The sequence below is a fragment of the Sus scrofa genome, chromosome 14 (genome assembly GCF_000003025.6).
Source record: "Sus scrofa isolate TJ Tabasco breed Duroc chromosome 14, Sscrofa11.1, whole genome shotgun sequence".
NCBI classification, from domain to species: domain Eukaryota; kingdom Metazoa; phylum Chordata; class Mammalia; order Artiodactyla; family Suidae; genus Sus; species Sus scrofa.
In genome coordinates, this window is record NC_010456.5 from 61,791,679 (window position 1) to 61,817,584 (window position 25,906).

The following is a 25,906-nucleotide window of genomic DNA, read 5'->3' on the forward strand; positions in this document are numbered from 1 at the left end:
ATAGGTGCCATTTTCTCTTTTTCTGAGTGATCTTATATGTTTATTTTTGGTTAACATTTTATCTTCCTCCCTAGAATGTCAGCTCCAGGAACCTAGGGATGGTGTTTGTTTTTGGTCACTATTCTTTGTGGCTAACACAGGGTCCATTACTGAGCAGGTTTCCCCCTAAAATATTTGTTGACACAGAAAGACAGTAAACGTCGCTCATGGAAGGTTCCTTGATAACCTCTTTTAGTGCTTAAATTAGTGCTTTGCCCAGCAATTAATAAATTCTGAGAAGGAACACACGATGGTGAATCAAAGGGTTAAGCTGTACATCTGCTCTTGCTTTTTTAGGAGGTGACTCTGGCAGGAGGGGTCCCTGCTCAACAAGGCAGGGTTTTGTGGAGATGATGTGCCAGATACAAGGACTGGGGTGCAATTCTTGCCTCCATTATCTGCTGCTGTGTGACCTTAATCATGTCAGTCGATTTCTTACAGTCCCCACTTTCCTCATTGGTCAACTCACATCAGAGTACTTAGCACAGTCAATTCTTGTTAATGAGGCAACTGAACCTCTAGGAATTTCTATTAATCTTAAGCCTGGTACATGATTCATGCCAACAACATGGCTTGCCCCTGGTGTAGGCCCATAAGTCTCCTTCTGTGGCTGGTGACAAAAAGCTATCCCATCTCTACCCTCCAGGAAGATCAAAAAAATTTTTTTTTGTGCTTTTGGTCACAAAATAGAGTATCAATCAATGTGAACTGGAAAGACAATTCCAACGGGATTTCCTGGTGCAAGCAGTTTCTTCTTCCCTGGGGCTTCATGTCCAAGTTCCAGAGTAGCAGTGGGTGGGCTGGCCTGGGTAGGATCAGCGTTTCATTTGCTGGCCATCACCTGTGAGAGACTGACTTTGGGAATAGAAGAGCCCTCTGTCCCTGATAAGACAGCCCTGCCCAGATGCCATCTGGACCCAGCTAAGCATCATTGCAATCTCAGAGCTTCTTTTCTCCTGAGCCCTCTTTTTCATTTCTTCATTTTTTTTTTAATCAGCTGAATCCATTCCTTGAGAATCACATAGGAAAGGACTCCCTCCTCACCGCATTCAAGAGAGAGAGAGAAAGAAAAAAGAAAATCCCATTCCTCCCAATAAAAAGAGTAAGCCTCTCGTCCACCTCCTGTGCTGCTGGCCCCTTTTGCTGGGATGAGAGGAGCGATCCGGTTTGAACCTTCAGTGGAGAAATGAGCTGCGTGTAGGCGATGACCACAGCGATGTCTCCGAGAGACGGACGTTGTTTCTTCCGCAATCCTTCTTTTTTTCTCCTTCCTCCTGTTTTCAAACTTGTGGGACTGTCTGGGGCCGTGACTTTAGGGTGTAGTGTCCCTACGTAGATAGAAGGGGAATTGTGTGTGTACTTGGAGTGCGTTTAGGAGGGTCCTGTGCTTGAACTTGGCGACTGTCTGCGATCGAAGAACTATGAAAGTATGTGTAGGGGACAAGATGCAGACGTGTAAGAGCAAGAAAGTGGCAGTGTGTACGTGGTGAGTGTGTGCGCGCGAGTGTGTGCGCGAGCCAGGGGCCGGCCGGCCGCCCGCCGCGGCTCCCCGTGGGCCGGCCGGGCCAATGAGCGCGCGGCTGCAGGGGCGGCGGGCGGGGAGGGGGCGCCGGGGCCGGCGGATGGAGGCGCGGGCGGCGCGGCGCGCTCATTCCGCGCGGGAGTTGCTGACGGGGGGCGGCGCAGCCACTGGCCGGGGACCGGGGCCGGGACCCGGGGCTGCAGGCGGCGCAGGCGGCGCCCGGGGCTGGGATGCGCCGGGGGCTCTTTGGCGGCGGCGTCGGCGGCTGCGGGGTCACAAGCTAGCGCCGCGGCGCGGGGAGCCAGTCGAGCCCGGCCTGGGAGCGGAGGCGGCGCAGGCAGAGCGGCGGCAGCAGCCGGAGCCCGAGCGCCGCGAGCCCACCATGGCCGCTCAGGGCGAACCCAGCTACCTGGCGGCTCAGTCGGACCCGGGCTCCAACAGCGAGCGCAGCACCGACTCGCCCATGCCCGGTTCGGAGGACGACCTGGTCGCCGGAGCACCCCTGCACAGCCCCGAGTGGAGCGAGGAGCGGTTCCGCGTGGACAGGAAGAAACTTGAGGCCATGTTACAAGGTAGGCATCCCGCCTGCGTTCTCGGACTCCCCGGCGAGCCCCTGGCTCCTTCCCGGGCATCCCCACCCGGCCTCCCGCCACTCCGGCCCAAAGCGGACTTAGTTCCCCGGTCCCCTCCCCCGCGGAGCCGGAGGACACCCAGGGAGAGGAGACCTCGCGGGAGTCTCCACCCTTCCACGCCTCCCAGGTCTCCAGGCACCGGGAACCGTGTGCTAACTTGACCGGCTTCAGAAAAGCCGAAGGCCGTGTTGTATCGGCGCGCCCATGTCGCGTTCTTGGACTTTGGAGATGCCAACTTTATTCCGGACACCTGGGCTCCCATCTGGACCCAGTCGGACTGCACATATTGTGCGTGACTCTCTCCCCGCTCTCGGGCACTCTTGAATTCTAGCTTGGTCTGTTTCTCTCCCTCCTCTTGTCAGTATCCACTTCCTCCAGCTGAGGGGCCTTGTCTCGCTATTGGGAAACGTTCTGCAGATGTCAAGGCTTAAGACAGGAGTTCCCGCCCCCTACCCTCCACCCGGAGTCAGAGGGGCCAGGATGGGGGTGAGCGGCCAAAGCGTGGGGATTGTGTCAGGGCAGTGCTGCTGGGTTGGAGGACAGTGTGTGTTCATCTCCTGACAGGCTTATAAAACGCATCTTGAGTTACACTCGGTTCATAAAAATCTTCCCGTGTTGTGGGTGTCTGACTTTGTCTTTCACAACTTGGGATTTTTCTTTTTTTTTAAACTCCCTCGTTTTTCTGGGACTTTCCCAGGCTTAACAGCTTTAACCATATCGGACTGGGAACAAGTTTTGATTTTTAATGGGTGAATTGGAGTTCTCAGAGTGAATGTTAAAATGTCCAAGGTCATTTTCATCTTCCTTAAAAAATGTTAATTACTAGCCTACCTGTAGTCGCCAGTGTGGCTCATTTCCATCCTTCAGAGAAATAAGGTGGTTTGAATGACTGTTACTCTTAAAATACTGTAGCGGGACCAGGCATTGCTTTCACTGAGGGTGCAGTGGTGGATTCATTCAGTAGCTGGTGTCCTTATATCAAGGGAGGATTAGAGCTTTCCAACTTTCTTTTGTGGCTTGGTGCATAACTTACTTTGACTTTATCAGCTAGTGCATCGCAGTATGGGAGCTATTTAGCCCTCCATGGAAATACAGTGGTTTTTTAGAACAATTAAGCAGGTTATTTTAAGACAGAACGAGATGTTTTCCAAAACAGCAATTTGGTGGAAACAAATAGCAGGAGTGTTTGGCAGGCGTTTTTTGGATGAGTCTCAGACTCATCTCCCCTGTTGCTTATTTTATTGATAAACATCCCCAGTGCTTGTCATATCTCTGCCTTTCTCCCTCTTTTTTTTCTTCCGAGGTTATGTAACTTTCTAGGAGAGTTACTTCTGTAATAAACTGTTCAAATAAGAATATTGCAAAGTGGATTTGGAGGTTAAAGCCCCGGTTGCATTTCAGTAAACTATTTTAGTTATTTCATTTGTTCCATGGAGCTTTTTGCCTAGTACCATTATAAAACAAAATATCAAATTTATTCAGAGAAATATTGTGAGATTGTTTGGGTTGAGCTGATAACACACATACATGTCCTTTCAACAAATTTCCAATTTGTTTTGTACATTTGGAAGGTTGTGCAAGATGGATTTTCTAATCCATCTATATCTTCCTTACCTGTTCTGCTTGTGCACATACAAGTGATGTTAGCTTCTAGGAAGGCCTCTTGCATAACCTGAGCTTTAGAGGTGGATTTCTTTTTTGAACTAATTTCCATTTGGAACAAAATGCAGTATGGGCGAGCCAGTTAAGATTTGAAGACTCTTCCCTTTGTAGACATGATATTTGGACATGAAATAGTTAAAAATTGCTTTGTTGTAATAAAGTTTCTTTTACAGAAAGTTTTAACAGAGTTAGCATTTCTTCAGCAACCTATGTATCAATGAAATATTCATACTTCAATTCCAAAGAATTCTTTAATAATTGAACACAGAGCCTTGATTAACTTTCCAAAAGCACTGATAAGTGAATTATGCCTTCTAAGAAAGTGAATTGGAACACATTTGACAGTAGAACCCAATGCAGTACGTACCAAGGCATTTTGTCATGCATGCTTCCTAGTGTCAAATTTTGTGAGAACCATCATGTTTGAAGGAATAAGACTAGTTTTCTAAACCAAACATGATCATGTGTCTCATTGCTCTGTACTCGGTGGTTAAAGCCCATGTGGGCAACTGGAATCACTCAGACCCAGGTTCGAATCCTCCTGGAAGCTTGTGCAGTTCCTGGGCACCTCTCTGTCTCTGTTTTCCCATCTGTGGCAATCTAATGGGACAATATTAGTACCTTTTCTTAGAGTTTTGCAAGAGTTAAAAGAAATGATGCTTAATAAGCTAAAACTTGCCACACTGTTTTGTAAATGATAACAGCTTAATATATATCAGTTGCTTTTATTATTACTAGTCATGAATATTATAGCATGGATTCAAAAGATTTCCAAGGCCTATTACAATTTCTGACAGTAGTATATACTTAAATATTTAGGGAACAAAACAATTTTGCAATTGAATTGTAGAAGTAAAATAGAGAACAAGGTAGGAAGTTTGGGAGGTCCACAAATATTCTAATATCGTTAGATATTCTTGAGTGGAAAGCTTTTCATTTGAAAAGCACCAATTAAGAAATGTCTGTATTTGCCTGGTTGGGTTTCTGATTGTCATGAATTTGGATTTGCCACTTTGCACAATTGCCTTAAAATATGTGCAGGTTTCCAATTTAAGTCAGGATAAATAAGATTCTCTGCCTTTAAGTCTACATAGTGCAAATTGGTGATTATAGTGCTTGGAATTTGTTTCCAGAGAGACTGTCCTGGGGGTAAGTTAATCTTTAACGGGCTGTATTTTTATTAGTAGAGAAATTCTTCTACGCAATGGACCAAAAATTTAGTGAGGTTAAAATATGGGCAGTAGGGTAGTGGTCAAAGAAATAAAATACCATTCTTGGATGATCATTGAATCCCCAAAGAGTTGATACACCTAAAATGCACCAGACCGAAAATGTCAGAAAAAAATCACTAGCTTATTTGTTTTTTTTTTTTTTGTCTAATAATTACTTCAGAACAGCTATGCAGAATATCTGACATTTTTGTTTGAATCTAAATGAAGATTATTGATCTTATTAGTTGAAGTTTCATAAATGGAAATTTCTTTTTTTTGTTTTTAATGATTTTAATTTTTTTTCATTGTAGTTGGTTTACAGTGTTTTGTCAGTTTTCCACTGTACAGCAAAGTGACCCAATCTCACACTCACACACACACACATACATATATATACATTCTCTTTCTCATATTATCCCTGTCATGCTCCATCACAAGTGACTAGATATAGTTCCCAGTGCTATACAGCAGGATCTCATTGCTTATCCATTCCAAAGGCAATAGTTTGCATCTGTTAACCCCAGATTCCCACTCCATCCCACTCCCTCCCCCTTGGCAACCACAAGTCTGTTCTCCAAGTCCATGAGTTTCTTTTCTGTGGAAAGATTCATTTGTGCCTTATATTAGATTCCAGATGTAAGTGATATCATATGGTATTTATCTTTCTCTTTCTTTTTTTTTTTTTTGTCTTTTTGCTATTTCTTTGGGCCGCTCCCGCGGCATATGGAGGTTCCCAGGCTAGGGGTCGAATCAGAGCTGTAGCCGCCGGCCTACGCCAGAGCCACAGCAACGCGGGATCCGAGCCACGTCTGCAACCTACACCACAGCTCACGGCAACGCCAGATCGTTAACCCACTGAGCAAGGGCAGGGACCGAACCCGCAACCTCATGGTTCCTAGTCGGATTCGTTAACCACTGCGCCACGATGGGAACTCCCTATCTTTCTCTTTCTGACTTACTTCACTTAGTATGAGAGTCTCTCGTTCCATCTATGTTGCTGCAAATGGCATTTCGTTCTTTTTTATGGCTGAGTAGTATTCCATTGTGTGTTTGTTTCCATATCTTGGCTATTGTGAATAGTGCTGCAGTGAACATGCGGGTGCATGTGTCTTTTTCAAGGAAAGCTATGTCTGGATATATGCCCAAGAGTGGGATTGCTGGGTCATACAGTAGTTCTATATTTAGTTTCCTGTGATACCTCCATATGGTTTTCCATAGTGTTTGTACCAAGGAAATTTCTTTTCAAATTTAGTTTAAGCTTTTAATGGGTGAGGTCAGCCTTGGAATGGATACCATGCACAGCATTATGATGATGAAGAAAAATTGTTTTTAACTTATTTAATACTGATCTTTAAAATTTATTTAAAAACTATTTTTTTGCCACACCCATGGCTCATGAAAGTTCCCAGGCCAGGGATTGAACCCGCACCACAGCAGTGACAATGCTGAATTCCTAGGCCATCAGGGAACTCCCTGGTCTTCAAAATTTAGACTTCAGGAGTTCCTGCTGTGGCACAGTAGATTAAGAATCTGACTGTAGCAGCTCAGGTCGCTGTGGAGGCATGGGTTTGGTCTCCACCTGGTGCAGTAGGTTAAAAGGATCTGGCATTGCTGAAGCTGTGGTGTAGGTCAAAGCTGTGACTCAGATTTGATCCCTGGCCTGGGAACTATGTGCTGCGAGTGCTGCCATAAAATGAAAAAAAAAAATTTAGACTTCAAACTTGCTGTGAGATAATACTGTTGATTCATTTAAGTCAGTTAAATGTGAGTTATAGTGTGTAAAGAGGAATGAGAGTGGTATAGAGGAAAGTCTGGGAGGAAGTAGGAAGTAAATAGGTTAAAATAGTCAGAAATACAGCCTCTGTGTTTGCCAGCCTCTTGAGAGACAAACATGGAAATTGTACATTTATACTTTTCCTTTGCTTTCTTTTTTTTTTTGGTTGTTTGTATCTTATTATATCTTTATGTTGAAAAATATATAGGCATGCTATATCCATAAAAATTTAGATGCATAGGCATTTTCAAAGTTCAGAATCCCTTTTATTTCGTCATAGAAAGGACTGTTACAAAGGGGCAGTGGCTTATTTTCTTGAATTGAGGTTGACATCTGGTGGGCTTTTAGGATATTGTTGTTAAAGACTTTAAAAATCATGTTGCATTTTTGCAGTGATAGGCACAACAGGGTTCATTGACCCATGCTGGCTTGAGTCGCAGAACTATCCACTAAAATGTTGATTAAAAGTAAGAGTAATAATTATATAATTACCTATCTTTTTAATTGGGCAAACTTTAGTGAAGACTGTCTTATGATTTGGTAAACAGATAATAATTTTTAAGATTTTTTTGTGGGAGCAGGGAGAGAGATGAAGCAAAGATATATGACAATGGGGGCATACTGGAGTTCTGGTCATGGCTCAGTGGTAATGAACACGACTAGTACCCATGAGGACTTGGGTTCAATTCCTGGCCTTGCTCAGTGGGTTAAGGGATCTGGCGTTGCTGTGAGCTGCAGTGTAGGTCACAGACACAGCTAGGAACCTGGTTACTGTGGCTTTGGTGGAGGCCGGCAGCTGCAGCTCTGATTTGACCCCTAGCCTGGGAACTTCCATATGCCTTGGGTGTGGCCCTAAAAAGACAAAAATAAATGAATAAAAATTAGAAAAAAAAAAAAGAAAATGGGGGAGTACTAAAAATGAATATAGATAAGTGCTAAGCTTCATATAGTTTTCTAGCTAAGGCTTGATTAAGTCTTATAAACAATAAGAACAAGTCAAATAACTGTGATGCTTAATGCTTGAAAGCAAAGGGTTGTTGGCTGGACTTGAGCCTCAGCTTACCTTCATATAGGGAACTTGGGAACATCCATTGCCAGCAGCCTCATTTCTAAAAGGAGGGCTTAATCATAGTGCCTATATCCTGAGGTGGTTGTGACAGTTAAGACAAAAAAGGAATACATAGGAGTTCCACTGTGGCACAGCAGGTTAAGGTCTGGCATTGTCTCTGTGGCAGAATGGGTTTGATCGCCTGGCTCAGTGCAGTGGGTTAAGGATCCAGCATTGCCACAGCTCTGGCACAGGTCACAGCCATAGCTGGGATTCAGTCCCTGGCCTGGGAGCTTCCATATGCCATGGGTGTGTTGGTAAGAAAAGAAAAAGATGTATGTAAAACATCACAGCAATTTATTCAGCACTACGTATGAAGTGCTGAATAAATCAATAATAGCCATATTCATTATAAACCATAGTTCATAAAATGCACATTCTTCTGTTTAAAATGAAAATCAGGTATACTGGAAAATGAATTAAATGGTCTTATGATAAATGAACATTCTCAGCTATCTAAATGTTGTTATTGGCCTCCTGGTAACTCATAGTGTGCCCAGTGTATTAGCCCCTTATAAAGGTGGACGAACACACACTGAGTTTTGGATGTGGGAGTGGAGTTTTAGATTTTGTTCAGGATGAGAGGGCTTTGCCCTCTCTGTACTTGTCATTGTTCTTGCCTTGAATATTTTTCATTCTTTGAATGGTCTGGAGCCAATCAGTTTTAATATTTTTACTGAAGACTAGCTGCAAAATCAATCTCCCTTCTAGTTTTATGTTGCTCTGAACTTGTCATTCACTGGTGTCTCAAAGGAGACTTTTTCAAAGAAAATGTTGTTTCTGGGATAATGTCTTCTATTAGGTCACCTGTAAGATGGGGACACTAACAGTCCTCTTTTCTGGGGATGTTGTGATCACAGAATGAGATGATGCTTATGAGATGCTTAGTCCAGTGCCTGGCACATGGTGTTTGGTAAATGTTACTCCAGCAGCAGCCCTGTGCCACACAATGGATAAAGATTTCAAAACGCTAGAAAGCAAATGCTTGCCACGTTTTTTTTATTTGCCTTTTTTTTTGAACAACTACAAATGAATTTTTTTTTTTCAGTGAAAGCTGTCTTCTAATCAGAAAAGTTTATCAGACAAGCATAGTGGAGTCAGAGAACAGAACCAAAGGGTAAGATTGTAGTGTAGTCTGGCAGTAAAGCGCTCAGGTACTGCTACTGGATTGCCCTAGGTTGGGGTCCTAACTTGGCCTTCAGTCTTATCTCTGTGAAGACTTCTGGGGTTTTGGTTAAGTTGATCATTGATAAGTTAAAACATAGAAAGGCTTGTCATCTGGATGATTTTAACAGGCAGGAATGTATTTGGCTGCGACTAATAGAAACCCAACACAGAGTGGCTTGAACAAGCCAGGGGGATATTTTCCTGACTGAAACAAACAAACAAAAATCTAGGGCTGAGAGGTCCTAAAAGCTTCCCAGGGCTTCAGGGGTCCCAGCAACTTCCCTCCTGACCTTGGTCATCCCAGCTAATGGCTTTTGGCCTCACTTGTGCAGTCTGGCCAGGGCTGTGCCTTGAGGTGCGCCTGTGGTCTGTGCAGGGAAAAGGGAGGAGAACAAATATATACATATATACATACATATATATATATATATTCAAGATATTGCCTTAAAGAATTCTCTCTCCTGGAACATCCATCTATATTTCTTTGGCCACTCCACAAGGGATTCTGGGGAAGCGACTTTACTTCCAGCTTCTCTAGTGGAAGGAGGCAAGGAAGAAGGGAGTCAGAATGGATGCTTAACCAGGCACGTTAGGTTAAGGATCCAGCGTTGCTGCAGTTGTGATGTGGGTGGCAGCTGAGGTTCGGATCTGATCCTTGGCCCAGGAACTCCATATGCTGCGAGGTGGCCAAAAAAGTTAGAACAAAAAACAAAAACTGCCAAGTGACAAAGCAGACCGCATTGTGACAGAAATTTTAAGTTGTGCCTGATGCAAAAGCATACCTGTGTCAGAGAACTTGGCCTGTATAGATAACTCCTCGAAATCTAGATTATTTGGCAGTGTTTCTGTGGGTGGAATTTCTTCTTGGCATAGTCCAGGGATAAATCTAATTTCCAAAGAGAAAACACCTTTGATCTTGAAAAGCTGTTCTCCTGTTGTTACTCCTTTTACAAACGGGACCTCTGGCCACTAAGTATGTAACTCCTTTTTTCTCCACTGTTTTTTGCCTGTCAAGTGTTTCTTCATTGAAAATTACACAACACAATACAGACGCCCATTTTACCTGTTACTAGGCTAAGATATCCTTTCTCCTCTCCCTCTTCCTTCCCGCCCACCACCACCTCAAATCACTTTTAGAATTGACAGGTTCAGTGTAGTTCATGCTTCTGCCCTTTTGGCTTTCCTTAGAGTGGTCACTGCAACAGCATCTGGCCAGCGAGGCCAGAGTTTGTTCAGGAGATGAAGTCATTTTGGAGGCAGTTTGATAATAGAATTATCATCAGATTTGTGCCATGTTTTGCTATTAGAAATTGTCTAGAATGGAGAGCTAATAAAACACACCAGTTGGCTCATCCTTGGTTTATTCTGTTTATGTAAAAATCTAGGTCTTTAAAAATGCATAGGCTTGGCGTTCCCATGGTGGTGTGGTGGAAACGAATCCGACTAGGAGCCATGAGGTTGTGGGTTTGATCCCTGGCCTTGCTCGGTGGGTTAAGGATCCATGGTTGCTGTTGCGTAAGCCAGTGGCTACAGCTCTGATTAGACCCCTAGCCTGGGAACCTCCATATGTCGCGGGTGCGGCCCTAAAAAGACAAAAGACAGAAAAAAAAAATGCATAGGCTAGTAGTGACCATAAATATTCCTTTCTATAAAATCTTAATAAATGACCTGGAATGAGGCACAATTTTTTTTTTCTTTTTAGGGCTGTACCCACGGCATATGGAAGTTCTCACGCTAGGGGTCGAATTGAAGCTGTAGCCACTGGGCTACACCACAACCACAGCAGTGTGGGATCTGAGCCAAGTCTTCAGCCTACACCGCAGCTCATGGCAATGCCATATCCCTGACCCACTCAGCAAGGCCAGGGATTGAATCTGAACCTTGTGGATTCTAGTCAGATTTGTTTCTGCTGCACCATGAAGGGAACTCCTGAGGCATAATTTTAATGCTAGTTTATAATGGCTTTTTCAGTGTGTGGTGATGATCTAGATAAGAAGGCCTTGTTATTATGCTACAAAAGCTACCACATTTGATTTTTAATCCTAGCATTTAGGGCAGTATCCAAAATGCAACAACCATTAATAGAAACATTTTGTGGATGTTATACATTTACAGATCCACTCATTACCTAATAAGCTATTATTTACTGTAGTTGATGAAAGCATTTATATTTGTAACACATATTAAATCCTGTTTCCATTTATGATGCTGGCATATAGAAAGATGATACTCACTTTCCAGCAGCTATAAAGTAGTTTCTCTCTTACAGTGAATAGGGAAAAAAAACCACATATTAGTCTGCATATTGAGTTGATCTGGGCTTAACTACATGTCTTATATAGGAAGATGCTTAAACAGTAAGATTTGAAAATTAGCCATTGAGTTTTTTTTTCCAAATTATGAAAGCATTACAAAAAATATAAAACACTTGAAAATACAAACAAATGTAAAAAAGAAAAACCAAAAGTCACCCCCAAGTTCAGAATCCAGCAATAACCACTGGTAATATTTTGGGAGTTTTTTCCTGGTCTTTAAAAAGTATGCTCACAGATAATCTATTTTTTTGCAATAAATACTGAGTTCCTCCTATATGCAGGTACTGTGTTGGGCTTTGGGGGTACAGTCAAAACCAAGATAGATATGGCTCCTAGCCTTGTATGACTTGTGTCCCTTAAATTCTAAGAGAGCATGCTTTCTTCTTTTCCACTTAACATTGTCTCAAGGGTATTTTCCATTTCACTAAAGATACTTTTTTTTTTGGCTGTACCTTCCCTCCCCACCCGCTTCTGGCGTATGGAAGTTGCCAGGCCAGTGACTGAATCTGAGGTGGAGCTGTGACCTACGCCACAGCTGCAGCAACACTGGATCTTTAATGCTCTGCACCAGAGCAGGAACTCCCTAAAGATTCTTGAAGTATGTGGTTTTAAATAGCTATATGGTAGTACCTTGACACATTAAGATTTGTTTAAACATGATGATATTTTATAACATTTTTAGGTGGCTAGGCCGTGGGAAGAACCTAATGTTTCTACTCAAAATGTCCTGGATTCAGATCCTGGATCCATCATAGATTGGTTGTGAGGTCTGAGGCAAGTGAATAACTTCTCTGCACCTTAATCTTCTCATCTCAAAAATGGAATAAATATAATTTCTAGATTGTGAGGGTTAAAAATACTGTATGTAGGAGTTTCCGTCGTGGCTCAGCAGTTAGTGAACCTGACTAACATCCGTGAGGATGTGGGTTCAATCCCTGGCCTTGCTCAGTGGGTTAAGGATCCGGCATAGCCGTGGCTGTGGTGAAGTTCTGATTTGATCCCTAGCCTGGGAACCTCCATATGCTGTGGGTACAGCCCTAAAAAGACAAAAATAAAAAAAATGCAATATTTAAAGCTTGCCCCAGTGCCAGATATAGTGTACATACTCAAGAATTGGCAGGTGATGAATATTAACTGAATATTAACACTGCTACCCCAAACACTTTTGCCTAAAAACTTTTATTTATTTATTTTTGCATCCTTAATTATTCTCATAGGAAAAATTCTTACTAGTGGAAATTTTATTTTATTTTTTTCAGGCCATGCCCATGACATATGGAAGTTCCTGGGCCAGGGATTGAACCTGAGCCACAGCAGCTACCCAAGCCACTGTGGTGGCAATTCCAGATCCTTAACCCACTGTACCACAGGGCAACTCCTAGTGAAAAATTTTTACCAAAATGAATAGACATTTTGAAGGTTCTTGATAAAGTTTGCAGTTATTTTTGGAAAGATTCATGGGTTAGGCAGAAGACACCACACATTTACCTGAAGTTTGCCCCTTGTACATATGATCCCACAACCTGGCTTATTTGAGCTGGTGGCTGTGAGAAGTAAGGAAATAATTGAATTACCAATCTGGAGTTATAATTCTTTTGAAAAATTTGTATTGATTTTACAATGTTGTGTTAATTTCTGCTATATATCAGAGGGATTCAGTTGTATATATATGTACATTCTTTTCATATTTTTTTACATTATGGCTTATGTCAGGATATTGAACATAATTCTCTGTGCTATATAGTAGGACCTGTTGTTTATACATCCTGTGTATAATAGTTTGTGTCTGCTAACCCCAAACTCCCAATCCTTCCCTTCCCCACCCATCCCTGGCAACCACAGGTCTGTTCTCTCTGTCCATGTGGAACACACTCTGAGAAATACTGCTAGATAGTTAGATGATGATGATCAAAATTAAGATTTAGGAGTTCCCTGGTGACCTAGTGGGTTCAGGATCTGGTGTTGTCACTGCTGTGGTATGGGTTTGATCCCTGGCCTGGGAATTTCCACATGAGCATGGCTAAAACAAACAAACAAACAAACAAAAAACCCAAGAAGATTTGGATCCTTTTCTTGCTTTGATTTCCTTTACCCATGAACCTAGTATTTTTTCCATGTTATTAAACCATCTTTAAGCATTTTAGTCCAGAAGCATAATTTATACCTGGCACAATATTGTTGCCAAACACTCTGTTGTTTAGAGTAGCTTTTGAAAATGACTTGGGAGAAGAGCACAAACCTATATATTCCAGGGGAGGGGATATGTTGTCTTTATTATTGCATAGTAGGCTCAGAATGCATTTAATTTCCTATAGACTCCTATTAAGTCAGATATAATAGACACCTACTTAATATAATATGAAATAACTTAAGAGCACAGTTATTTTATTCTTTTTTAAAAAAATTATTCTTTTTTTAATTGAACATGGTTGCTTTATAATCTTGTGTAATTTCTGCTGTACAGCAAAATACTCTAGTTATACATATACAGTTATTTTTTAATCAATTTTTTAATCTTTTTTTTGCTTTTTAGGGCCATACCCACAGCATGTGGAAGTTCGCAGGCTAGGAGTTGAAATGGAGCAGCAGCTGCTGGCCTACGCCACAGCCACAGAAACTCCAGATCCGAGCTGTGTCTGTGACCTACACCATAGTTGACAGCAACACTGGATCCTTGACCCACCTGAGCGAGGCCAGGGATCGAACCCACGTCCTCATGGATACTAGTTGGATTCATTTCCACTGTGCCACAGTGGAACTCCTATTATCAAACTTTAAAAAGAAATTATGAGGGGACCTTTTAAAAAGAAAAATGATCATTGGTAATCTCACCATCCTAACAGCTATTTTCATTTTTCTGCCTTGAAATGTAGTCCTTGAAATAGACCTTTTTTTAAAATTTAATTTTATGGAGTATAGTTGACTTACAATGTGTATTAGTTTCAGGTGTACAGCAAAGTGACTAAGTCATACATATAAATATATCCATTCTTTTTTCCTGTATAGGTTGTTTCAAACTATTGAGTAGCTTTTCCTGTGCTATACAGTAGGTTCTTGTTCATATAGTCCTTAACTATTTGCATAGTTTATGTAGCTGCTGTTGTAGCCTTGACTGATGTTTTGTATTCAGCATTAATCAAATACATTAAATATTTTCGTATTTCTAAGCAGTTTTCAGAACTAAAATTTTATGGTTAAATAATGGTACATTTGATCAAAAAATTTTTTTGCAATTATAGACCACTTTATAGTGAATGTGAATTACACAGCTCTTTTTCTCTTTGAAACTATATTCCAAAGAAAAAATTTTGAGGAATATGAATACTGAAGAATGGTGGTGATTTAGAAAGCAGCAGCCAACTTTAACTGAGCACTTATTATGTATGAGACACTGTTCATGGAGCTTTATGCTTGTTCCATCATAGCCTCTCATATAGCTACCCATGAGATACAGATGCTCTTTGTAGTCAGATGCTCTACCCCTGAGCTTTACCCCCTTACATGCTGTCTGGAAAGGTGTCTTCCAGACAGAAAAGCTATAAATTCCTTAAATGCCGGGGGGTGGGGGGTGGTACGCTGGCTTTCTTTTTGGAATTCTGAGTGGATCTAGATACTAGTTTACCTCTTAGGATTGTTGTAGAGTCAAAGCTCTTACGTTGCGTGGAGACATTTCAAATGTGAGTCTAAGATGATAAACTATACTCCAGAAAAGGTTGTAGTGCTTCCCTCAGTTCCCTTCAACATGCCGAAGGGTGTGGGATAGGCACAGAGGTGGGTTAGAATGCTCCATGAGAATGCAGGTGTTCCCAAGTGCTGTCTTCTGCTAGCTTTGGTTAAGTTTTCTGTTTCTTCCTTTGTGAAATGGGGATAATAGCACCTCTCTCCTAGAGTTATTATGAAGGTTATATGAAAATGTATATAGAGTTGGCCTGCAGTTGGTGCCCTGTACATCGTCTGTATATTTCAAATTCACCTCATATTCATTTGTAGCATCTAGCCTAGTGCTGTGAAAATACCTGTGTGTGTTTATAGAGTTAAAGGCCCATGATGGATCTGAGTTAAAGACTGTGCCATTTTGGGCTGGTGGACCTGGCATAGAATAGAACTTTATTTTATTTATTTATGTATTTATTTTTTGCTTTTTAGGGCTGCACATGTGGCATATGGAAGTTCCCAGGCTAGGGGTCGAATCGGAGCTACAGCTGCTGTTTACGCCACAGCCACAGCAACGCAGGATCTGGACCATGTCTGTGCTGTACCATAGCTCGTGGCAATCCTGGGTCCTTAACCCACTGAGTGGGGCCAGGGGTCAGACCTGCATCCTCATGGATACTGGTTGGGTTTGTTACTGCTGACCACAGTGGGAACTCCCTAGAATGGAACTTTAAAGCTAGGGCATAGGCTTGGCCTTAAAAACACCAAATAATTCTGCCTTACATTAGTAAGCAAGGCAGAGTAATTCTCTACATGCAAGGTTGTCTTTCTTCATCCTCGGTCTAAGGGCTGTGTAGAATGTTGTATTATGAGTGATAGTACATTAGTGCAATGTTTTTGAATGAGGCTATGCAAAACTCAATTCAATGAGGTTAATGTTGGGTGATTTATGTCTGTATCTGGTCTAGATTAACTTTATAAATTGAAATTCGTCAAGGTGAGTGTAATTTTTCAGTTTATTTGGTTACAGATTATCTTATTTTTAGAATGATATGTATGATTTTAAAGCATCTCAGGTAAGCATTTTTTTTTTTTTGATGTTAGTTTGTTCATTGCACTAGGATACTCATTGAGGTATTTTGGGTTAGAGGGAAATAAATCACTCCTCACAGCAGAGTGGGTGACTGGGAACTGAAGGTATCTTGAATTCATAACCTGGTCTTTCCACTGATGCTGTCACCTTGTACAAGTCATTTAACTTCTTAGGGTTTGTATTAGAACCCCTCAAAATCCTTTCCAACTCTAGCATTCTGAGTCTTTTGCACCGTGTAAAGTACCAACCCGATAGTACTTTGCATGTGGTGTTAGAGGCTGACTCAGCTCTATATCCATGAGTAGTTTTGGTTGGAATTTGCCTTGATCTGAACCACATACATGAGCATTCACAGCAAATGGGGAAGATGGTGGAGGGAAGATAGTTGGAGTATCTGTGGAGAAGCAAGTATTCCCAAGACAGCTGACCACAAGGTCTACTTTGACATCTTGGCAGTCAGCTTTACAGTGCCCTGTATTCTGTGGGCTAGATGGTAGCTAATTTAAGGTTCTCTGCAGTAATTGAGCAGGAATGACAGTGTAAACCATAGTTAAGGCTTACTGGTGTTGACATACTGTGTTAGATGAACAAAGGAGAGCGTATGCTTCCCCAAGTAGCATCTTTTTGTCACATTTTCCTTCCTCCTTTGCCAACGTGTCCAGTGATCAAGTTTCATGTGCCAGGGTTTATATCTGTCATGTAAACCACTGGATAAATGTAGCAGGGAAACATAATAATGTTCGTTAGAGTAAAATCTCAATTAAAAAGACATCTGCATGTCCAGATTTTAATTTTAAGTATTTTCAGAATTATTTTACTTGCTTGTTGGTTATTGAGAACTAACATAATAATTCTCTTGTATAGAATACTACTAAAGCTTGTATGCTTTGAGTTGGTTTCTTTACCATATTCTGAGCTTTTGAAATGCCATTCAAACAAAGTCAATATTTCAGCAAGCTTTTATTATCTTGTAAATTGCTTGATTATAATGATTTTTTTTTTTTTGCTGCTCCCATGGCATGTGGAAGTTCCCTGGTCAGAGATCAAACCCAAGCCACAGCAGTTACCTGACCCACAGCAAGGACAACACTGAGTCCTTAACCACTAGACCATCAGGGAGCTCATATAAAATTTAATTTTAAAAAGTCAGAAAGATATATGTGTAGCTTCAGTGTGGCAGGAGCAATCATATAAAGAAATGTTTATTTTAATCTGGGGGAATGTTTTCCTTAAATAAATTTTTAAATGGGAAATAGAAACCCAAGATTAGCATAGGTCTATAGAGTTTTAATGTTTTTTTCAAAGGTATCTATAATTTAGTTAAACATTGCTGGTAGTCATACTGTCACCTAAACAGAAAGATTGCCTTAAAAATATATTTACTATCAGTGAATTGACATCTGGGATGCATTATCTTTGGAAAGTTTATTTGACCAATACAAAACAAATAGACTTGAGAAAAGGCATTATAGAAATGGATTTGAATTTGAAGGAAGTTCTGCATAAATGATTAACTTCCAAGCTTGTGAAAATTGTTTCTCATTATAAATTCTTCAGGGATAATGACGCCATTTGAAAAATACAGTGGGAAATGATTGTATGTGTTAAAATATTAGGTCATGTAATGGGACTGCATAATGATGCCTTTTACCTTTAAGAGGAATACAATCTAGTGGAAAAGAGGAAATCTACTTGAAGTTCATAATGGTAAAAAAAGAGATCCCATAGAATAAGTTCATATTTACTTAACGTGCGTCTTAGTAAGGGGTTGCCTACCTCTATCCTGCAAAATAAGGGCTTGAGGGGATAAGGAGGAATTGAGGGGATAAGGAGGAATTGAGGGGATAAGGAGAGTCACATGGGGAAGAAGAAGGCAAAGCCAATACAGTGATTCGTAATTGAGTTGGTTACCTCTGAGGGTGATTGCTATTTTTGGTGAGTCCCGGGGTCTACATCCCTAAAATATCCATCTAAGGAATTCAAATAATTATTTGTTTATTAGCTTCTGTACCTCTTTAAAGAGGATTAAGGGTTGCCCCTTGAGGTTTGATTTCTCCTATACTTCTAGGTTACATATGTGTGACACCTACCAGTGCTTGTAGGCATCCAAAAAACATCCCAGGGCAGAAAGTGAGAAATCTGTCTGATGTAAGTCTGAGATGAGACACTGTCAGCACAGAGGGGGTTTTCACATGCACAGAGCGATTTACTGTAGCCTGAATGGAATCAGAGATAAAGTTTAGCAGAAGTGAGGTGGTATGTACACTACAATATCTTTATATATTTTAAATGCAAAAAAATTTAAGAAAGAGATAGAAGTGGATGTTTAAAATGTTTCATAGTTTTTGTTCTAAATCAAAGAAAAGTCTTTTCTATAAATTCTAGCTGACTTCTATTGGGTCTGTTTCTGTTAAGTTTGCTGTAATGTGAGATTAAGAAATGAATCTGTTTGTGGTCTGAAAGATGGGGGGAGTAGGAAGCTGTAAAACTCTGCCCCACAGAAACACTGACTTAACAACAATATACAGTTCAAAAAGTTATGAGAATGCCCAGGTAAGCTCAAAGAACAGCTGCACTGAAGAGAGTCAGAAAAACAGTTTTGTTTAATCTATGTCAGCCCCTTTCCCAAGTTGGCAAAGCTAGCAGTTGACAGAAAAGGCCCAATGTGCTTCTTCTTTTTTGGAAGGGAAAGAGAATACTGGAACAGATATTCAATATGCCAGCTTTTTTGGGGACTACCTGAGGGCTTATTTTCTATTTTGCCTGACTTGGAGTGCTGATGGGGACTGGCATACCTTGGAGGCTGTTGAGAACTAAAGAGACCTCAGCAGCCTATGGCAGTGCCCAAGAACCTGCAGAACTGTAGATAGACATCAGAGGGAGAAAGAGACTAAATTGTAATGAAAAAGAACCAGCAGACCTTCCTTGTGTGGAAAATTACCCACACAAGGCCAGAGAAGATGCATGCTTGTAAAAGGTTTGAAAATCCCCCAGGATCTCTAGCTTGGCTGATTTATGCAAGTCTTCCTCTGTACAAAGCTAATTTATAAAGGCTGGGAGAGGTGGCTGTTTTTTTAATGGAAAAATCACAACAAAAATAACAATGCAAATAACAAGGCACACAGAAAAGCAGGAAAGCATGGCCCAAGCAAAGGAACAGAATAAATCTTCAGGAACTGACTCTAAAGAACTAGAGATCTGTGAATTACCTGACAAAGAATTCAAAATAGTCATCTTTAAGAAACTCAGTGTGTAGCAAGAAAACACAGTAAATAAAATAAGGACGACCATATATGAACAAAATGAGGTATCAACAAAGAGAAACTATACAAAAGAACCAAACAGACATTCTGGAGCTTAAGAGTACAATAACTGAATTGAAAAATTCGCTAGAGGGAATCAATATCAGACTTGATCAAGCAGAAGAAAGAATCAGTGAATTTGAAGACAGTTCATTGAAATTATTTAATCAAAAGAATGAAAGGAAAAAAATGAAGAAAATGAAAAAAGCCTAAGGGACTTAATGGTACACTATCAGATGGACCCGTATATACCATATGGAAGTCCTTGAAGAGAAGAGAGTGATAAGCAGCTAGCTCTTGAAGAAATAATGGCAGGAAACTCCCATTGGAAAGGAAATGAACATCCAAATTCAAGAATCTAAGAGACTCCAACTAGGATGAACTCAAAGCAGCTCATATAATAGGATCAAACAATCAAAAAGCAAGACATGGAAACAACCTAAATGTCCATCAGCAGAGGAGTGGATCAAGAAGATATGGTACATATACACAATGGAATATTACTCAGCCATTAAAAGGAAAGAACAGGAGTTCCCGTTGTGGCGCAGTGGTTAACGAATCCGACTAGGAACCATGAGGTTGCGGGTTCGGTCCCTGCCCTTGCTCAGTGGGTTAACGATCCGGCGTTGCCGTGAGCTGTGGTGTAGGTTGCAGACGCGGCTCGGATCCCGCGTTGCTGTGGCTCTGGCGTAGGCCGGTGGCTACAGCTCCGATTCAACCCCTAGCCTGGGAACCTCCATATGCTGCGGGAGCGGCCCAAGAAATAGCAACAACAACAACAAAAAAGACAAAAGACAAAAAAAAAAAAAAAAAAAAAAAAAAAAGGAAAGAACAGCATTTGCAGCAACATGGATGGACCTAGAAATTATCATGCTAAGTGAAGTCAGTCAGTCAATGAGACACCAACATCGAATGCTATCACTGACATGTGGAATCTGAAAAAAGGACACAATGAACTTCTTTGCAGAACAGATACTGACTCACAGACTTTGAAAAAACTTCTGGTTTCCAAAGGAGACAGTTTGGGGGTGGGGGGATGTGCTGGGGGTGTGGGATGGAATCCTGTAAAATTGGATTGTGATGATCATTGTACAACTATAAATATAATAAATTCATTGAGTATAAAAAAAATCAAAGACAGAGACTCTTGAGAGCAAGAAGATGAAAATAACTTATTATGTTACAAGGGAGCTCCTATAAGATTATGAGCATATTTCTCAGCAGAAACATTGTAGGTTGGAAGGGAGTGGGGTGATCAAAGTGCTGAAAGAAAAAAAAACCTTATCAGCCAAGAATGCTGTATTCAGCAAAACTGTCCTTCAGAAGTGAAGGAGATATAAAGAGCTTCATTGATAAAGAAGCTGAGGGAGTTCATCATCACTAAAGTATATGAAAATATAAAGCTTTATGGTAAAAAAAAATACCTATAGAAGATGCACAAAAGAAAGTGAGAAAGGAGTCAAAACATGTCACTATAAAAAAATCAATGAAACACAAAGGCAGTAAGAGAGAAAAAGAAAGACAAAATACTGACAAGACAGAAACAAAATAGTTACCAATATGGCAATGGTAAGTCCTTCCCCATTAGTAGTTACTTTAAATGTAAACAGATTAACCTCTCCAATCAGAAGACATAGAGTGACTGAATGGAGGAAAAAGGCCAATTATATTCTCTCTCAGCGCCTCACTTTAGACGTAAAGACATACACATGGTGAAAGTGAAAGGATAGAAAAAAGGGTTCCATGTAGATAGTAATCAAAAGAGGGTAGGGGTGGTCATACTTATATCAGAAAAAATAAACTTTGAGTCAAAAATTGTCACAAGAGACAAGGTCATTATGTAATGTGAAAGACTTAATGACCTAACATTGATAGGGAATAATAACTAAATGCCAGAACAACCCAAATATATGCAGCTAACATCAAAGACCCCAATTATATGAAGCAAACATTGACAGAATTAAAGGAAGAAATAGGCAGTAATGCAATAATGATAGAATATTTCAACCCATGTTTTTCAATAAGGGATAGACCAACCAAGCAGAAGGTTTACAGGGAAATAGAGAACTTGAACAATATTCTATACCAATTGGACCTAACAGAAAAATATAGAACACTTTACTCTAGAACAGCAGAATATGCATTCTTTGTAAGTATGCATATACTATTCTCTAAGATAGATCATAAGTTGAACACAAAACTTGTATTAATAAATTTAAGACAACTGAAGCCATAACAAGTATCTTTTCTGATCTTAATGGAATGAAACTAGGAATCAATAGCCTCAGCCCCCCCCCCAAAAAAAACCACCAAAATTTGAAAAACTGTCACATATGTGGAAATTGAACAACACACTCCTGAACAATCAGTGGCTCAAAGAAGAAAATTTGGGAGAAATAGAAAATATCTGAGACAAAATAAAATGAAAATACAATGTATAAAAACTGTGGGATGTGATAAAAACAGTAGCAAGAGCAAAGTTTATAGTGATAAATGCCTCATTAAGAAAGAAGAAATATTTCAATCAACATCCTAACTTTACAACTCATGCAACTAGAGCAGAAATCAATGAAATAGAGGATAGGAAAACAGAAAAAATCAGGGAAATTAAGAGTTGATTCTTTGAAAAGATCAATAAAATTGAGAAATTCTTAGCTAGACTAAGAAAAAGAGACTCTAACAAAAATCAGAAATGAAAGAGGAAACATTGCAAGTGTGTCCACAGAGATAAAAGGGTCATAAAAGACTACTGTGAACAATTCTATGCCAATAAATTGGATAGCCTGGAAGAAATGGGTAAATTTCTAGAATAATAGAATCAGTAATCAATAACTTTTCTACAAAGAAAATTCTAGAACCCAATGACTTCACTGGAGAATGATCCTAAACATTTAAAGAAGAATTGATACCAATTCTCAAACACTTCCTAAAAATTGAAGAGGAGGGAGTTCCCGTCGTGGCGCAGTGGTTAACGAATCCGACTAGGAACCATGAGGTTGCGGGTTCGGTCCCTGCCCTTGCTCAGTGGGTTAACGATCTGGCGTTGCCTTGAGCTGTGGTGTAGGTTGCAGACGTGGCTCAGATCCCGTGTTGCTGTGGCTCTGGCGTAGGCCGGTGGCTACAGCTCCGATTCAACCCCTAGCCTGGGAACCTCCATATGCCACGGGAGCGGCCCAAGAAATAGCAACAATAACAACAACAACAATCAAAAAGACAAAAGACAAAAAAAAAAAAAAAATTGAAGAGGAGGAAACACTGCTTAACTCAATCTATGAGGCCCCTCATACTGATGCGAAAATCAAAGATTTGATTTTTTACAAAAAAGATTTGATTTTTACAAGAAAAAAACTACAGACCAATATTCCTGATGAATATCGACACAAAACTCCTCAACGAAATATTAGGAAATTAACCAATAACAAGTTAAAAAGGTTACGCATTATGTCCAAGTGGGATTTATTTCCAGAATGCAATAATGGTTCAACATATGAAAATCAGTCAGTGTAATATACCATATTAACAGAGTGAAGGAAAAAACCACATGAACATCTCAGTTAATACAGAAAGAATATTTGACAGTATTCAGCATCCTTTCATGATAAAAATGTACAACAAACACAATAGAATGAAGTTACCTCAATGTAATAAAGGACATATATGAAAAGCCCACAGCTAATATCACTCAGTGGTTGAAAAATGAAAGCTTTTCCTCCAAGATCAGGAACTAGGAAAGGATGCCCACTCTCACTACTTCTATTCAAAATAGTACTGAAAGTCCTAGCCAAGACAATCAGGAAAGAAAAAGAAAGAAAAGACATCTACTAGAAGTTAAATAGAATCTGTAATTAAAAATTCCCTAAAAACAAAAGTCTAAGGCTGGGTGGCTTCACAGGGCAATTCTACCAAACATACAAAGAAGAAGTTACATCTATATTTTTCAAATTATTCCAAAAAATTGAAGAGGAAGGAATGCTCCTAAATTCCTTCTATGAAGCCACTGTTAATCCTGATACCAAAATCAGATAAAGATACATAAATGAACAAAATTATAGGCCAATATCCTTGATGAATATGGATGCAAAAATCTTCAACAAAATGTTGGCATACCAAATCCAATAGTACATAAAGAAAGATCATACACTATGATTGAATTAATTTCATTCCAGATTCACAAGGATGGATCAGTGTATGCAAGTCAATCAGTTTGATATACCACATTAACAAAAGGAAAGACAAAGGCACATGATCATCTCAACAGATGCAGAAAAGCATTTGACAAAATTCACCATCCACTCATGACAAAAACTCTCCCCAAAGTGAGTTTAGAGGGAACATATCTCAATATAATAAAAACCAATCACAACAAACCCACAGCCAACGTAATACTCAATGGTGAAAAGCTGGAAGCTTTCCTACTAAATTCAGGAACAAGAAAAGGATGCCTACTTTCACCACTTCTATTTAGCTTAGAATTGGAAATCCTAGTTACAGCAGTTAGGTGAGAAAAATGAAAGATATCCAAATTGGAAGGGAAGAAGTAAGACTGACATGTTTTTGCAGATGACTTGACAATCTATATCGAGATCACAAATTAGAATTAGTAAATGAATTCAGCAAGATAGTAGGATACAAAGTTAACATATAGAAATCTGTTGTATTTGTTTATTATAACAAAGAAATATTAGAAAGAGAAAGTAAAAAAAAAAAACGTTTAAAATTGTACCAAAAATGATAACTAGAAATGAACTTAATTAAGGAGGTAAAAGACTTCTATCCTGAAAGTGATATGACTTTATAAAGGAAATTGAAGATGATTCAAAGAAATGGAAAAATATCCCATGTTCTTGGAATGGAAGAATTAACTTAATTCTCTAAATAAATAAATAAATAACTTTTAAAAATGGCTATACTATCCAAAGAGCAATCTTCAGATTTAATGTAATCTCTGTTAAAACACCCATCACATCTTTCACAGTAATAGAGCAAATGATCCTAAATTTATATAGAACCATCACAAAAGATTCAGAATTGCTAAAGCAATCCTGAGGAAGAAGAACAAAGCTGGAGGCCTAAACCTTCCAGATTTCGTATTTTACTACAGAGCTACAGTAATCAAAACAGCATGGTATTGGCATAAAAACAGACATATAGATCAGTGGAACAGAATAGAGATCCCAGATATAAACCTATACACCTGGAGTTGGTTAATCCACAACAGAGGAGGCATGAATATACAATGAAAAAAAGTTTTTTCTACAAGTGGTGTTGGAGAAATCTGGACAGCTATATGTAAATCAATGAGATTAGCAAACTTCCTCATATCATACATAAAGACAAACTAAAAATCGTTTGAAGACCTGATTATAAAACATGATAGCATAAAACGCCTGGAAGAGAACATAGGCAACGCATTCTATGACATAAATTGTAGGAATATTTTCTGTAATTTTCTAGATCTGTCTCCCAAGGAAAAAGCAATCAAATGGGAACTAATCAAATTTAAAAACTTTTGCACAGCAAAGGAAACCATTAACAAAATGAAAAACAACCTATGGACTGGGAGAAAATATTTGCAAACAATGCAACTGACAAGGGCTTAATTTCCAAAATCTGCAAACAGCTCCTATACTTGAGCAAAAATAACAACTCACTTGAAAAATGGGCAGAATACCTGAAATAAACATTTCTCCAAAGAAGACATATAGATGTCCAACAGGCATGTGAAAAGATGTTCACCATCACTAATTGTTAGAGAAATGCAAATCAAAACTGCAGTGAGGTATCTCACACTGGTCAGAATGATTAGATTAGAAAGTCTGAAAATAATAAATTCTGGAGAAGGTGTAGTGATAAGGGAACCCTTCTGCACTGTTGGTGGGAATGTAAATTGGTGCAGCCACTATGGGAAACAGTAAAAAGCTAAAAATAGAGCTACTATATAAGAAACTAAAAATAGAGCTACTACATAGTCCAGGAATTCTACTCCTAGGCGTATGTCTGGAAAAGATGAAAACTGAAACTGATTCACAAAGAAACATGCACCCCAGTGTTAATTGAAGCACTATTTACAATAGCCAAGACAACAAGAACAACCCAAGTGCTCATCAGTAGAAGGTTGGCTTAAGAAGAGGTGAAATATATATATATCATACAATAGAATATTACTCAGCCAAAAATGAAATACTGCCATTTGCAGCAAAATGGAAGGACCTAGGGAATATTATACTTAGTGAAGTAAGTCAGACAAAGACAAATATTATATTTTCTCAATTAACTGTGTAATCTAAAAAATAATAGGAGTAAATATACAAAACAAAGAGATTTACAGACATAGGAAATAAACTTATAGTTATCAAAGGGAGGGGAGAGGGATAAATTAGGAGCTTGCCTTAGTGATATAAATTACTTCCATAAAATAGATAAGCCA

At 39.7% G+C, this 25,906-nt stretch overlaps 1 protein-coding gene across 5 annotated transcripts in view; it reads left to right on the forward strand.

The window, feature by feature from the left end:
• The window catches only part of BICC1 (BicC family RNA binding protein 1), a 335,063-nt gene continuing 310,840 nt past the window's right edge, over window positions 1,684-25,906 (forward strand). For 2 of the 5 annotated variants that reach the window (XM_021072798.1, XM_021072799.1), the window contains exon 1: window positions 1,684-2,133. In XM_021072798.1, coding sequence (XP_020928457.1) covers window positions 1,944-2,133 — 190 coding nt within the window. In that variant the 5' untranslated portion in view covers window positions 1,684-1,943. The remainder of the gene's footprint in view (window positions 2,134-25,906) is intronic. The other 3 variants (XM_021072800.1, XM_021072797.1, XM_021072802.1) reach the window with 2 other exon arrangements.